At 31.1% G+C, this 15,116-nt stretch overlaps 1 protein-coding gene across 1 annotated transcript in view; it reads left to right on the top strand.

The window, feature by feature from the left end:
- Mical (Molecule interacting with CasL) overlaps window positions 1–15,116 on the top strand; it is a 237,842-nt gene that overhangs the window by 69,658 nt on the left and 153,068 nt on the right. The window contains exons 12-15 of the mRNA XM_080171110.1: window positions 3,011–3,066; window positions 8,155–8,256; window positions 11,205–11,291; window positions 12,292–12,345. Coding sequence (XP_080027236.1) covers window positions 3,011–3,066; window positions 8,155–8,256; window positions 11,205–11,291; window positions 12,292–12,345 — 299 coding nt within the window. The remainder of the gene's footprint in view (window positions 1–3,010; window positions 3,067–8,154; window positions 8,257–11,204; window positions 11,292–12,291; window positions 12,346–15,116) is intronic.

The raw sequence follows: 15,116 nt of genomic DNA, 5'->3' as shown, positions 1-15,116 counted from the left end.
CTATTCATCTACCTATTCATCTATCTATCCATCTATCTATCCATCTATCTATCCATCAACTATCTTGAATTTCGTGTTTAAAATGTCTAATTAGGGGTTTTGGTTATCAGAGCAATATGAGAATTTTTTAGTAGCGCAGCTACCCTATCACTAGCTTTTTGGGCCCTTTAAAGTGTAACTAGGTTAATTGCAGTCCGATTTTAGTGTTCAAAGTGTCAAATTTGGGGTCATGGAATTCATTTCAGTAGGAGGGGAGGGGATGGTGTAAATGGGGGTGGATGGGGATCCTTATTTTAGCAAGCTACAAGTTTCACTTTATTTTTATGTTTAATAAATCCATTATAAATGTGGGCATGACTAACATAAATTTTTATTAACTAATATCTATATTTATAATGATATTATGATTCTTGTTTACTGTTTCTATGTACACTAGCGGCTTCGCCCCTAGCCTTTAGGGGATTTGCCCCAAGAGGTAATTAAACAAGGATGACAACATCCATGAAAGAAGCGAAGCTCTGAAATGGAAGGACAAACGAACATTAACACTTGTGAAGTGTTAGAACTGAATATTAATGCATGTCTATACAAAATTGTAATTAAAACTGATTAAATACATGTTACTATTTAAGGACATACTGACGTTTTTAGGACTTGATTATAGAGATGCTTCGCTTATAACAATAGACGTTGAAATAGGAATCAGTATTCAAAAAATCAGATGAATAGGATATTTTTAACATTCAAAACCATTATTTGTTGTCAAAAAAGTAAAAATCAGCTTGTTATAAATGGATGTACGGACTTTCTGGTAACGATTATAGAGTTGCTGTGCTTTCTAAGTCGTACCTAACTGTTGTAGAAATCAGCATGAAAAGTTTGAGATCGATAGGACAATTCTAGCCTGTTTAAGTTAAGTAAAAGAGCTAACTGTACCAGACGTACGGACGGACCGACCCTAATTATAGAAATATGAAAAAATTGAGGGGGATTTTTATTTTTGAAAAAGATCTTTAAACAACCACAGGACCAGTAGATATATTCCTTGAAGAGTATAATCTAATCAGTTTAGTGGTTAGCGAGATCTTAAGGGATGGGCGGACAGACAAACAGACATCAAGCTACTTTGTTATATATAATAACACCTAGGGATCTAAGGGTCAAAACAATAACCGATTAATATGTACATCCCCAATATTGATACATATTTAATAAATTATATTACAAAATTATTTGTCTGTAGATAACAATTAGTGGTTGAAAAGTTTTGACACTCATCTTAATGAACCAACCAATAAAAAATCAATTAAATTTCCTGAAGTTCTTATGCTAACGAATATAAAAACGTTATTATAAAACTTTGAAGTTTGGGGACTAGTGTAATTAACAGTACCCTCCCTTTCTAAATAAAACTGCTGACTTTAAACATGAATACCCTGTAACTACATAATTTAAAAACAAAGCATTACCAATAGACAGACAGAAGACTACTTGCTAATTCCAATTTAGAATGATTATAAGAACCTCACGTTATTTGCATATTATTTTTACCTTTCCGCAGTGAGGTAGGGGACATTGGGCTGTTTATAACACTAGTCCCCAAAGTTTTACAGTTGTGTGTTCAAACGCTTTAACTACTAACTTTAATCTACACAAGGGGTAGTTTTGTTTATTATCATTGGGGATGTACAACAATTTATTGACCTTTGTCTTATCCCTTTAGATCCCTAAAATTTGTAATAAACTATAGAAACGATTATTTAGTTACATTAAAACATCAAACATAAAGAGGTTTAGATTTAGGTTTAGCCCCCCCCCCCCCTCCCCCCCCATCATTTAGTGCAATAGAACTTGAAAATATTTATTATTAACTTTAATTCTAAGTCAGAATAAATATTTCCCAATATGTCTATGTTTTTGTGTCTTTTATTTATTTGAATTATATCTTAAGTTTTGACTTTAAAAGCGCATTTAAACGCCTTTTCTTACAAGCTTTTCGTGCACCCACTTTCAGAAAACGGACTAAAAACCCCTACGGGGGCGCGGGGGGGTAAATGAAACCAGTACTGGCAGTTAAAATAGGTCTTTGGGTAATCAAATATCGTTTTTTTAGCCAGTGGCAACCGGTGAAAACATGTTTCCTCTTACTGTCTTCTTAAATGTTGATTAAAAAACAAACAAATAAAAACTAAAATCTTGACTTCAACTAGAATTATTTAGGACTAATTTCTTCAATTTGTGTTTTTTTCTTTTATACTGTCAAAATATATGTAATACATGACTCGTCAGAAGTTATTTTGTCTAATTACGTTAATTCTAAGAGATTTTATAATACTTTTAAAATTGTTGGTGAAACACAAAAAGTATGCCTTTTTCTGTAAGAAAATTTTTGCCTTTCTTGACTTCCATGCATTAGAATGCTTACTTAAAAAGCGTATTTTTACGATTCCTTTAAAATCTGATGTACATTGGGTATGATAATACTCATAGAATGTTTAAAACTTGATTTGGGGGTGGTGAATTGTTGCCCCTTGTTGCCCCTATGTGCATTGGAAAGTCAGCAAAGAAAAATCATTATATTAAGTTTAGGTATTTCATAATTGAAATTTAAAAAAAATAAGATATTTTAAGCTGCAATTACAGATAGGCGGCTAAATTTTTGTTGTTAGGACGCCTCTTACCAATGATATTGACTCCTTAATTCACTCTTCCAAATTTTGTTATAATGCTCTAGTAGCAATTTATAAGGACAAATAAGATTATATTGGTAGTTGTTTTGCAAACGTATAACATTTTTTTCTACCCTGAAATCACTTTCTGCACATTAATTCATTGCTTACTTACTCTGCTTAGGAAATGGAAATTCTATAATACAAAATAATTTATATTTAATTTAGAAGCTTAGATTGTTTTTTGAATGAGACTTTAGAGTTTATCTCCACTTTTCTTTTTCTCTATCACTGATTCTTTTTTTTATAAAACATCTAAACAAAATGATTTAAATTTGCAGTCAATACGAGTTTGATGTTTTGATCGGTGCAGATGGAAAACGTAATACATTAGCAGGTAAATAATAGTTATTTATTTGTTTGTAATTCGATGCTATACATAAATTTTCAGTAGGGCTAAGAAACGGATCTAATCCACCGGATAATAATCGGTTTCCAAGCCATACCGTAAAAGTTTATTAGTCAGGGAACTTTAAGGAATCTAGCACACAGCAATGAACTATAAATTGATTTGTGTTTCCAATTAAGGTAAACAAAATTATCCCCTCTGTATATGAAAAGCAATAAGTACCCACATTTTAAAGCTATACATTGAGATTTCATGTTTATAAGACTTTGTGTGCTAGTGTAATTTATATTCCAATGTCTTATTTCGTCCTCCTTGACCCCCAATTGTGTATTATCATGTTTGCCCGCCGTATTCTTTCGTCCTTTTCCTAGCAAGTCAAAGCCATTTGTACAATTTTTAGAATATCCGCTTCCGCAACCAACAAACGAATTGTATTAAGTATTCAGTCTCAAAATACGAAAATTATGCTCAACCTTAAAAAGTTACCTAACATTTAAAAAATACTCTTACTTAATCACGAAAAATGGCCATTTTTAAACATATTGCGATTTAATATCTAGTTGTATATTAATTTTTTTTCCTATGCTCATTTTTTACCCAGAATCTAACCATTAGCAGAAACCATGAAAAAACACTAAATAAATTTTGTTTTCGCTGGCCTAAACACCTCATATTATAATGAATATTTTACAGTACACCAGCAAATGTTTTTTCCGCCAAAACTTTTACTGTCTGCTAAACTAAAACAAGCATAAAAAAAGTTTTCAAGACAAACCCAAGAAAGTTTTCCACTTGAACTTTGCTAATTTTATCATAAAAACTATAACAATGCTAAATATAAACATACAATAATCCACGAATAAAAAAAGAAAAATGTTTTGCAAGTTGCAAAATTAAACGGGTAGTAAGAACTTGACCCCCTTTCAACAAATGGAGGGAGGGGGGGGGGGAAACCCCTTAACTGACAAATTTGAGTAAAGTACATATTATCGTAGTCCTTTAAGTTTCTTACACAAATAGTTTTCGTTATGATCTGTCTCCACTTTTGCCGACCGCTGAAAACCAAGTTTTACAGACTTTTTTTGGTGACTGTTGTTGGATTTTACTAAATATTTAGTCTATTGTCAATCTTTACAGCTGAGTAAAGAAATTTAAATAGTTAAATAGAAAAATTTAAATTTTCATTATTTTAATAGTATTTCTTTATTGATATAATCAACGATAAATATATAAAATACAACCTTATATATTAAAAAAATGTTCCATTACGTGTAAATACTTGAGATAAAATATGTTGATTTTCCAGATTTTTAAATTTAATTTGTTTAATTTTTCGTGTTGTATATAATCTCTAAAGGGGTAGTTTCACGAAATGCATTTGAACTTAATTTAGTAAACCGCATATTTTTTCCTAGTTAAACTACATTTATACAGCATATATTTGAAATAAATTCAATTTTCTAATACGTAGTTTTTAAAATATCAAGACTTGAAACTTGTCTTTTTGTGATACATGCAATTTAAAAAGACGATTTTCAAGTCTTGATATTTTAAAAACTACATGATAGAAAATTGAAATTCTTTCAAATATATGCCATATAAATGTAGTTTAACCATTTAACCAGGATAAAATATGCGGTTCACTAAATTAAGTTCAAATGCATTTCGTGAAACTACCCCTTTAAAACTTTTCCTTATTTTTTTCGCAGCAAAGCTACCCTGTAATTGACAAATTAACTGTTGGTATTACCTATTTTTTCCTTTTTACTTTCCCCTTGACTTATTTTTAATCAAAGCTAATTTTAATAGGGGCATAGGTATAGTTTTTACATTTACACAAAATTTTTCACAAGACAAAGTTCTACTATAGAAGGTTCAGGTTTTTATAAGTTATTTGTTGGTTGTACTTTTTTATGATAATCTACGGAAAAAAATAGTCAACCTTCAAATTCTTTTGTAAATTGGGCTAATGGTCTGCGAAAAGTTTATATGTATATGTCACATTTTGAAAAAAGGGACCCTTCTCCTGTTTTAGATCACTGCTCCTTCGGTATATAGTAACCAATTTTCTTCGAATCTCATAAATAATTTTTTTTTTGTCTAAAAGCATACCTAAGAATTTTTTTTGGTGCATTGTATTATACCTAGACTTTTTTAGTTTTTATTTGATTATCAATATTCTAAACACGATTTTAAGTTACGAATATAAAGGTTCACAGCGCAAAGTATCTTAAATTCCCCTTCATGAAAAAATCTTTCTAATGTTTACAAATTATATTTAGAATATTGTCACCAAACGTTTTGCTTTATTGTCCTTGTTAATGAATAAAAAATGTGAACTGTTATAGAATTTTATTTACAGGTAATAATTTGATAAATCTCTAAATATCAACTTAATACCTACACTTCAAATAAGATACCTAAGATTAGCAAATTGTAATTTACAATATATTTGTTAAGAATTACAAGACTTATGAAACATAACATGATGTAACAAATTAAACTGTAAGATAATACAAAAATGGGGAATAGTCCCTTTCGTGGCAACGCTCCTTAAGAGGCGATTCGTCGAATTTTTAAAATTGCTTTTGATAGGTTATTTTAGGTTAGGTAAGGTTATATTGGGTTAGGTGATATCCCCACAGGGTTAGGCAATTGGCCTTGAAGGGTTAGAGCCCCCCCGCAGGCGCTAGAAATTATGAGAAAAGCTACTGTGAAAAAAAATAATAATCGCCCCTTAAGGAGCGTTGCCACGAAAGAGACTATACCCCAAAAATGAAATAATTTTCAAACTACCAGGAAGAATATGATTAAAACATGAATAAATTAATTTGGGAATACAAACTTTATGCAGATTTTTCAGTCTTGATAATTGAAATTTATAGCCTAGAAATTCTTGATTGTTTATTACTATGCTTCATTCATGAAATAAACTAGATATTTTTTTAGGTTTTCCTGCATTAAAAAGTTTTTTAATTTATTAATCGCAAAATTACTATGCTTATTAAATCATTAATTTATATGTTAGGCTGTGCTGTTAAGCATTGAAGCAGGTCTTTGATTTCTAGATTGTAAATACGTACCTTAAACACCCCCCCAAACATTCAATAGTTCAATCTTGTTCCAATTAATCAGTATTCATGTTTTGGTATTTACTTATTCATCATACCCTAAGGAACCAGGAAAATGTCTGGTCTTTCCACGCCTGGACAATCATTGGAGATGACTTTCTCATAAACATATTTCAAAATTTATTCTGATTCAGTACAGGAATGACAACATCCTATATATATATTTCTTTACACTATTGAGTCAAATTTTATCAGGGCTCGTCAGACGCAAGTCAGTCGTCTGTATGCCTCAGGGAAATCAACCTTTTACATTTTCAAAAATCAGCTTGAAGTCTAAGACTTGACCAAATATGATAATCTCTCTCTTTAAACTTTGTTCAATGCATCCAAATATTGAGACTTAGTCGCGGCTGGCGTGCGGTTGCTGAACCCTGAATTTTTTAGGTATATTGAGTTGCCAGAAATACTAAAAGGGGGACGTAACTAAAGCTTTTTTTTATGCAGGGGGGGGGGGGGGTTCTCCGGAACCACTTAATGAACCGTGCAGATTTTTTGGACTTAAGCTTTTATGGGTATGAACATCTCATGGTTTCGATGTCAAACCCCTAGCCCCCCGGGGCTCAAAACCCCCCTAAAAATGAACCTAACCTTAATTTTCTCAAAAACTATTTGACCAATAGAGATGATTTCTTAGACTTAAGCTTTCATGGTTATAAACTATCTTTTAGATTAGAAGTCACCCCCTGCCGCCAACTCCTAGCCCTCCGGGGCTCAAATTAACCCTAAAAATAATACTAACCTTAATTTTCTTAGAAACCATTTGATCATTTTTTGAAAGATGTAGATAGAGCCACATGAAAGATTATTCAAAAGTTGGAACATCAACTAAAAATTGCACATACTTAAACTTTTATATCCTAATGAAGACTGCGGAGTAATATATTAGACTAATAATAACCATACATCATCGTGCTAATGCATGAATACAATGGTTTAAAACACAAAAAAAATGTAAAAAAAAGTCAAGCAAACCTTAATGAGATATTTATTAATAAAGGGGTAGTTTTACGAAATGCATTTGAACTTAATTTAGTGAACCGCATATTTTTTGCTAGTTAATGGGTTAAACTATATTTATATGTCATATATTTAAAAGAATTTCAATTTTCTACCACCTAGTTATGAAAATATCAAGACTTGAAAATCGTCTTTTTGTGATATATGCAATTTAAAAAGACGATTTTCAAGTCTTGATATTTTAAAAACTACGTGGTAGAAAATTGAAATTCTTTCAAATATATGCCATATAAATTTAGTTTAACCAATTAATCAGGAAAAAATATGCGGTTTACTAAATTATTTTCAAATGCATTTCGTGAAACTACCCCTTTAACATTTTAATCTAAAATCATTAAAATTTGCCTTAGATTTTTAGTTTCTCTACCACTGTAACGTGGAAATATACTTGAGCTACACAAAATATAAAGGAGTATACTAAAACACCCGCATAATTCAAACTATAAAACTTTACATGCATGTATTTGTGTAATAAAAAGAGTATGAAAAAAGTGTACTGCTTTGGCTGTAAAAATGTCTGCAACTACAAAGGGACAGAATTTATTAAATTGAATTAAATCTATGAGATGTGCATAAAAAAAACTATAAGGAAGTGATAGTTTTGAGTTGACGGCTAGTCATGTACCTTATTGTAGAGAGAATTTTTGTCCTATAAGAACATATGAAAAAAAAGTTGGTCCTAAAAAGGGCAGAAATTGCTTTCCTAGGGTATAGGAAGGACAATAGGCTGGTTATTATAATAGTCCTCAAAGTTTAAAAATGACGGCTTAACAACTTTGGGGACTTATATTGAAACTTCACCCAAATTTTAATGGTATAGGAATGTGAATAAGAGTCAATCTTCCTTAAGAATTTAAGAGAATATTCTTTTACATGGAATGCTTTAGCAATCGCAACACACATACAATTGAATTTTTATTGTTTACAGGATTTAAGAGGAAGGAGTTTCGTGGAAAGCTAGCCATAGCTATCACAGCAAACTTTATCAACAAACATACAGAGGCAGAAGGAAGGGTGGAGGAGATTTCAGGTTAGTAGTGCAGCTTCTTGTAATCTAGATATTAGGATATACAAGTTGGAAGGAATTTTAATGTTATGGGGAGATTTGAAATCTGCATCAAATTTTAGGGATTTTTTATAAAATTCGTTTTTTCTATAATTCTTTATCTAAAAGGGGAAATGCAATTTAAGTTAATTAATTTTGACATCTGTGATTGGTGGATTGAAAACTATCTGCGCTCTGATTGGAGAAGCGTAAATGTCGTACATCGTTTAACCAATTAGAGCGCAGGTAGTTTCCAATCCACCTATCCCCATGGTCAAAATTAATTTACTTAAATTGTATTTTCGCTTTTAGATAAAGAATTATACAAAAAAAACTTTTTTCAAAGAAATCTTGCAGATTTCAAATCTCCCCCTAACATTAGAATTCCTTCCAACATATATATCCTACTAGTTATGTCTGTACGTCCGTCTGACCGTCTGACTGCCAACGTTAAAAATACAGTTCAGAATCTATTTTATTTCAGCATTTTTACTTTACTATAATTAACTGTTTTTCGAGATCTAGAATTGAAACAGCTTGACTATAATGTTTGAATGTAAATACAATGTAGAATCATTTGTTCAATATCTGTTTGTGACAAAGATCTTTAAAAAAAAAACTAAAGTTTTTATACCTAATATTTTTTGTTCTGAGGTGGATTCTTAAAAAAAATTTGCCCCACTAATCGCTTAGTGGGGCAAAATTGTTTTCGTGAAAAATCCTCCAAAATCACATAAAAATCTACAAATGTTAAATAAAATCTTATGTTCATAACCCTTCTATGATTTTTGATGTGATTTTGGTGGATTTTTGACGAAAACAATTTTGCCCCACTAGGCGATTAGTGGGGCAAATTTTTTTTAAGAATCCACCTCTGGTGTTGATTTTAAATTGTTATGGAACATCCACTTATATTTTAATTACTCCCCTAACCAAATTTTTTCTTGAGAATTGTGTTTAACTTTTTTTCTGAATAAATAATTGGTTAGATCATATTACAAGAAATTTTAAATTTTTCTACAAATTTTGAGGTTACGTCAGTTTTAGTAGAAATTCTAAATAAATTCCACTTAATTTTGTTTAACTTGATAATTTTAGGAAACTATTGGGTAAGGATGTTGTTAACCTATAAAAATTACACAACTTTATGTTTTTAAAAAGTTTCACACATATACTAAAAGTACCTACTTAAAATATGTATTTTTTTCCTTAACAATTCATGAAATATGTATATGAGTCAATTTAGGATTATTGTCATTTTTTGTAGCGAAGCTACTCCACATTCTAAGTGTCTTGTTCTTATATTTGGTTTCATATAGAACAGTTTAAAAGAAAGTTTTGTTACTAAAGAATATAAATATCTTTCTTATTTTTACATATACTTTTTTTATTTCTTATGATGAAAAGTTGGTCATAAATAATAGGGTTTACTTAAACCATAATTGACTTTTTTTATTTTTTCTTATTGGATTCATGAATGAGAAATCAATGAGAATAAAGGAAAAATAGAACTATTTTTATCCGTCTACTAATTCAATTATAGAATACCAATCTTTTTTCTTTGTATAAAAAAAAGGTCCTTCCGTCAAATTTCTGGTTGAGCACTGAAAATACCCCCCCCCCTCCCAATGTTTAGAATTAATTAAAATGAGGGGGTGGGGGGTAGTTCTCTACGTCTAACTCCTTCGAAGGGGCCTAACACTTCGAGGCCTGTAGTCTGTACCTGCCTTATTTTAAACACCCCCCCCTGCTGATATTGTCTCTTGCTAAAAAAAATCCCATCCAGTTTACTTTTAACATCCAACTAAACTCAAGGTTGATCATATTATTTTCTTCTTTTTTTAGCAACATTTTCTGTCTTTATAGATCTACAAATTTCTTTATTTTTACCTATCTTTTAATATGTAAATTAAATTAATATGATTTATGTCATTTAGACTGATGAGGGTGCAATGTCCACCGAAATATATTTCAATAAATAGCTGGGAAGTATCAAGACTTTTTCACTTAGTGAATTTATCTTATAAAAAAAACATTATTAAAAAGGATGTTATTCTATTTTGCTTTCCAAACAGTTTTGCGTTATTTCTCTGATATTATGTATTAAATAATATGAAAATATTGCCATACATCAAAACTTTCGTCATATATACAAATACTACTCTTCTGCGTTTTAAAAGCTAAGCTGCTCTAACTCTATAATTCTCTTAGTCTGGTTTTTTTCCCATCAGACAATATGTAATACTATGGAGAAAATGTGTTTTTCTCAGCTGCTTTTCAAGATAGATGGCTGAATTCCCCTTTACAATATGATTATGCATCCCTTATATATGTTTGCATGGTCCGTCGGTCCATAAGTCATAACTATAAACAAGGATGACAACATCCATAAATGCGAAGCACTGAAACGGTAGGACAAACGAACATTAACACTTGTATAGTGAAAGAACTGAATAATCCGATTTTAAATGAATAAAAGTCGAAGCAAAGTAAGTAAATTTGTTGAAAAACTGAATAATGTTTATGGACATACTTACATTTTTAGGACTTGAATATAGAATTGCTTCGCTTATAATATTGTACCTAATTACTACAGGAATCACCATGCAAAGTTTGAAATCGATAGGACAGTTATAAGATGCCTAAATTAACGGAAAAAGCTATCCGTTACGGACGTACAGACCGACCCTAATTATAGAAAAGCTTCGCTTTTAAGTATATAAAACACATTATGAAAGGTTGTGTGATTTTCCTCAAAAAAATTTTTTTGTTAACAAGATCTTTAAATTCATTGTCTGTACTTCTATCCATGATTTTTTTTTGTGCTTTTCTACTTATTGATGTTACCATCCTTGTTATTAACACAACATCCATTTGTTAAAACCTATCTCTCTAAAAAATCTAATTATCTAACTACCTATCCATTTATTCAGGTGTTGCCTTTATATTCAACCAGAAGTTTTTCAACGATTTGAACGCAGCACTAGGAATTTCTCTAGAAAATATTGTCTACTACAAAGGAAAGTTATTGCCACCTAGATTCAAATTATTAGGACTTCCATACAAAGGTTGTTGAATGAAGAAAAAATATATATATAAATATTTTTACTTTTATGCTTGGATCGACGACAATTGATATATCAGCCCAAGACTCCAAAACTAGTTTTTACTGGGAGAGAGTAAACAATGGGCTGTTTTTTGCACTAGTCCCCAAAGCATTATTGTAACACTTTCTTTTTCGTTTGCTTAACAACTTTGGGGACTTTAGTGAAATTTGATTGGTTGATTCATTATGTTGAGTTTTCAAACGTCTCAGCCAATAATTTTGATCTACATAAGGGAAAATGTTTTGTTTCTTCATTGTGAGTGTTCATCAATTTATAAGCCATTGTCTTATCTCTTTACATCTCTGAGATTTTTATGATGGTTGTTAAACGCTTTGTTTAATTCAAACTGATCCAAACTCCCATATTTTAGTCTTATACTTCTACTTTTATGTAATATTACAAAAAATCTGACACGTTTTAAGTTGCTAGGCAAGAGTGTATAATTAGCATTCAGGGAAGTAGGGATGTTAGAATAAAAGCTAGATTTACCATTCCCCAATCCCCTACCCCCTTTTAACTTGATGTGTTTTAGATTTGGTTGATGTTTATCACTTTCTTAAATTCCTATTTCTTTATTAACACTTCAATAGGTAATATGAAAGGTATATGCACTATGAAATGGATTTATTATTACTTGATTCTTACATCAGATTATCCAGTACTCCCATCCCTTCCCCTCCTTCTACATGAACGAACTGACCAGTAAATGACAGGCGAAATTGCAACCTAATTTGATAACAGTTTTCCTAATTGTCATAATATCCACGTATATTCTACATCCTTTACTATAAAGCATGGTCCTATTAGCTGATTCTACTTTCGATTAGCTAAACTGGACTTTACATGCAATCTATTTATCCGCCAAAGTACATTTTTCTGAAACTGTGGCAATAACTTTAACCTGACTTTTCAGATGAAACTCATTACTTTGTCATGACAGCAAAGAAACAAAGTTTACTTGCCAAGGAAATTACATAAACAAATAAGTTTTTAGTAGCGAAGCTACTCTATTAAGGTAAAACAGTAGAGGGGGAAGGGGTTGAATAACAGTATGTACCTACCCCGTAGACCTTGTGCTTACTTTCTATTGGGTCTTTGAAAATCAATCAATAGTGACGGGAATATTAATACAGCCAAGTTGCTACAAAAAAGCAGTAAGCAATTTGCTAGCAGACGAAAAAGGTCCGCAACAGGGGGATCCAGGAAGCTATCTGTCTGGTTATACATCTATATTTATTGATTTACAGCTACTCTACTACATTTAGGGTATTCCATGCTGTTGGCGCAGCTTAACGAACAGCTATTACAACAAAATCTTTTCATTTATTGAAAATTATGAATTTATTATTCGCGAAATGATAAAGCTTAATTTATCTTATGCATTACAAAGCCACTCTATAATTTCTTGATTAAGTTTGTTACAAATATTTTGGTCATTTTATGTCTTAATTAATTTTAATTAATTGTTAGGTAGGTAATTGTCATCTTTTTTTCTGAATTGATGCTATTATCTTGTTTAAAAACTTCTTACATAATAATAATTTGATATTTATTATCCCGAAATAACTCAATTTATCAACCTCAAGATATTCTTTGAATCTTTACATAAGTATGAATTGATAAAAATAATAAGAAAACAAATAACAATCTCGCACCATTTACAGAAACAAACTAGGCATTGGTTTTATTTAAAAAACTTATCTAGAAATAGTGTTTATTTTACATAGAGGATATTTTGGGGGGCTTGTGGGAGGGGGACGAATCTCTGGAGGACTTTACCCAGTATATGAAATAGCCTTAAACCTAACCTGGACTTTTGGATATAAAAAAATTAAAAAATTTTTATGCAATATCCATGCTGTACTTGAAAAGCATATTGGTAGACTTAATCAATATTTCCTATAGCAAAATGAATGGGGGTTAATTAAGCATTCTTTAATAACAAATAGTTTACTGATATGGTAATCAAGGTTTTATTAGAGGGGTATATTCTGTCATGATAAATTATCCCCCAAAGCAAGGACGTCTAAAAAGGGGGATAAAGGCGGTTTACCCCCATCCTCCAAAATTTTTTTGAAATATGTTAGACTAGCGGCTGCGCTCCTTGCATCTAGGGGCTCTATATTTGAAGGGAAGAAAAATAGCCTAAAACCATACCCAGACTAATTTTTTTAAAAATAAATAGCCTAAAACCATCTCAGAGCCTATAAGAGGCTTCACTGTAAAGAAGAACCATATCGGTTCAGCTGTTAGCGAGACCCTTCGCTACAGACAAAAAAAGCTTATTACTTTTTATAGGATTAACCTCTCCCTAACCTTTAAGACCCCTCATTATACTCCCAATTGCTTAGAGAATACACGTTGGTTGAAATTACCCCTTTTTAGAGATATAAGCATGTAACAAGTAGTGTACATAGTTTTAGTTTCTTAAAAATAAAAACATATTTTTCTGCTGGCATACTTATGTAAATCTTGTACTGTACTGTACATACCAATAAGATTAGTACTCTTGTCATAGAAAAATAAAAAAATTAAATTGTCCAAAAAACTTTAAAAATAAGGTTAAACTTTTCCATAAAAGCGCTGCAACACTAAATTGAAAACATTGATAATTGATGAAAAATGAAACAATTAAGGTGGTGATAATAAATGTTTTGTGTTTCTCTTAATGAAATTTTTGGTTTAGCCTTCGAGTCGTAAGGGGCGTTGTTCCAATATTTTGTTGGAAGGATTAGGCATCTCCCCATGCCTCTAGGGCCGTTGTATATGTATATGTGGTTGCATGATGGTAACACCCCATTTATTAACTTTTTAGGGCAAACTATTTCCAGGGTATTTTCTAATGGAATGGTTATACCTCCCCCCCCCCCCTCCCCCTACTCTAAACAATAATTACTTCGTCACACAATTTACTAATTGCTAAAAATATTACTTTATTCTATAGTAGTTCTCGAGATGTTAAAGAACTTACATTCACACCTTAATATATCAGTTTATAGGATTATGTCTAGGTATGGTGTAAACACGTTTTTAATTAACATTTCCATACATCATGTACTGTGCAATTAGTTATATAATGATAATAACTAGTTATGTAATATTTAACCTAAAAAGGGCAGATATTCATAGATTTTTAAATGTTTGACTTAAGGGAAGCATGGATTATTGCTGAAATATTAATTAACACGTTATTTAGACCACTTAGTAACATCTAAGAAAGATAAAAAAATGCATATGGTTTCCTTCAAACGGGGTTTGTATGGTTCAGTTGAAAAAAACGTAAATTTTATTATTCTCTGTGGAAACCACTAGGAGTCAGATTTCTATTACTTCCTTTATATGGCTTGACGAATAATAACCTTCAATGACGAATTTTTCCACTGATAATTTTGATTTTGAAGGGGTAGTTCTGTCATTTGTTTTCTCGTATTCATTCGAATCCGGTGGATAGGAACCGGTTCTCATCCAAACGAAAAAACTATGTCTAGCATCGTATTATATCCAGCGTTCTACGAATATAAAAATGTACAATCATAATATTAAAACCAGTTTTTTTAGCCGGTGCCTTCGGCACCCCGGAGCTAAAAAAAAATAGTCTTAATCTCATAATTGTACATTCTATATCCGCGGAAAGCCGTTTATAATACGATGCGAGAAATAACTATAAAGATCCCTGGTATAGCCTAAAGGTGTTAAAAACTGCTTACCCCTACATAAATATCATAACACTACACATCC

The sequence above is a fragment of the Acartia tonsa genome, chromosome 9 (genome assembly GCF_053477335.1).
Source record: "Acartia tonsa isolate MP-2025a chromosome 9, ASM5347733v1, whole genome shotgun sequence".
NCBI lineage: Eukaryota > Metazoa > Arthropoda > Copepoda > Calanoida > Acartiidae > Acartia > Acartia tonsa.
The sequence above is the reverse complement of the archived record's forward strand: the minus strand, read 5'-3'. Positions and strand labels throughout refer to the sequence as shown.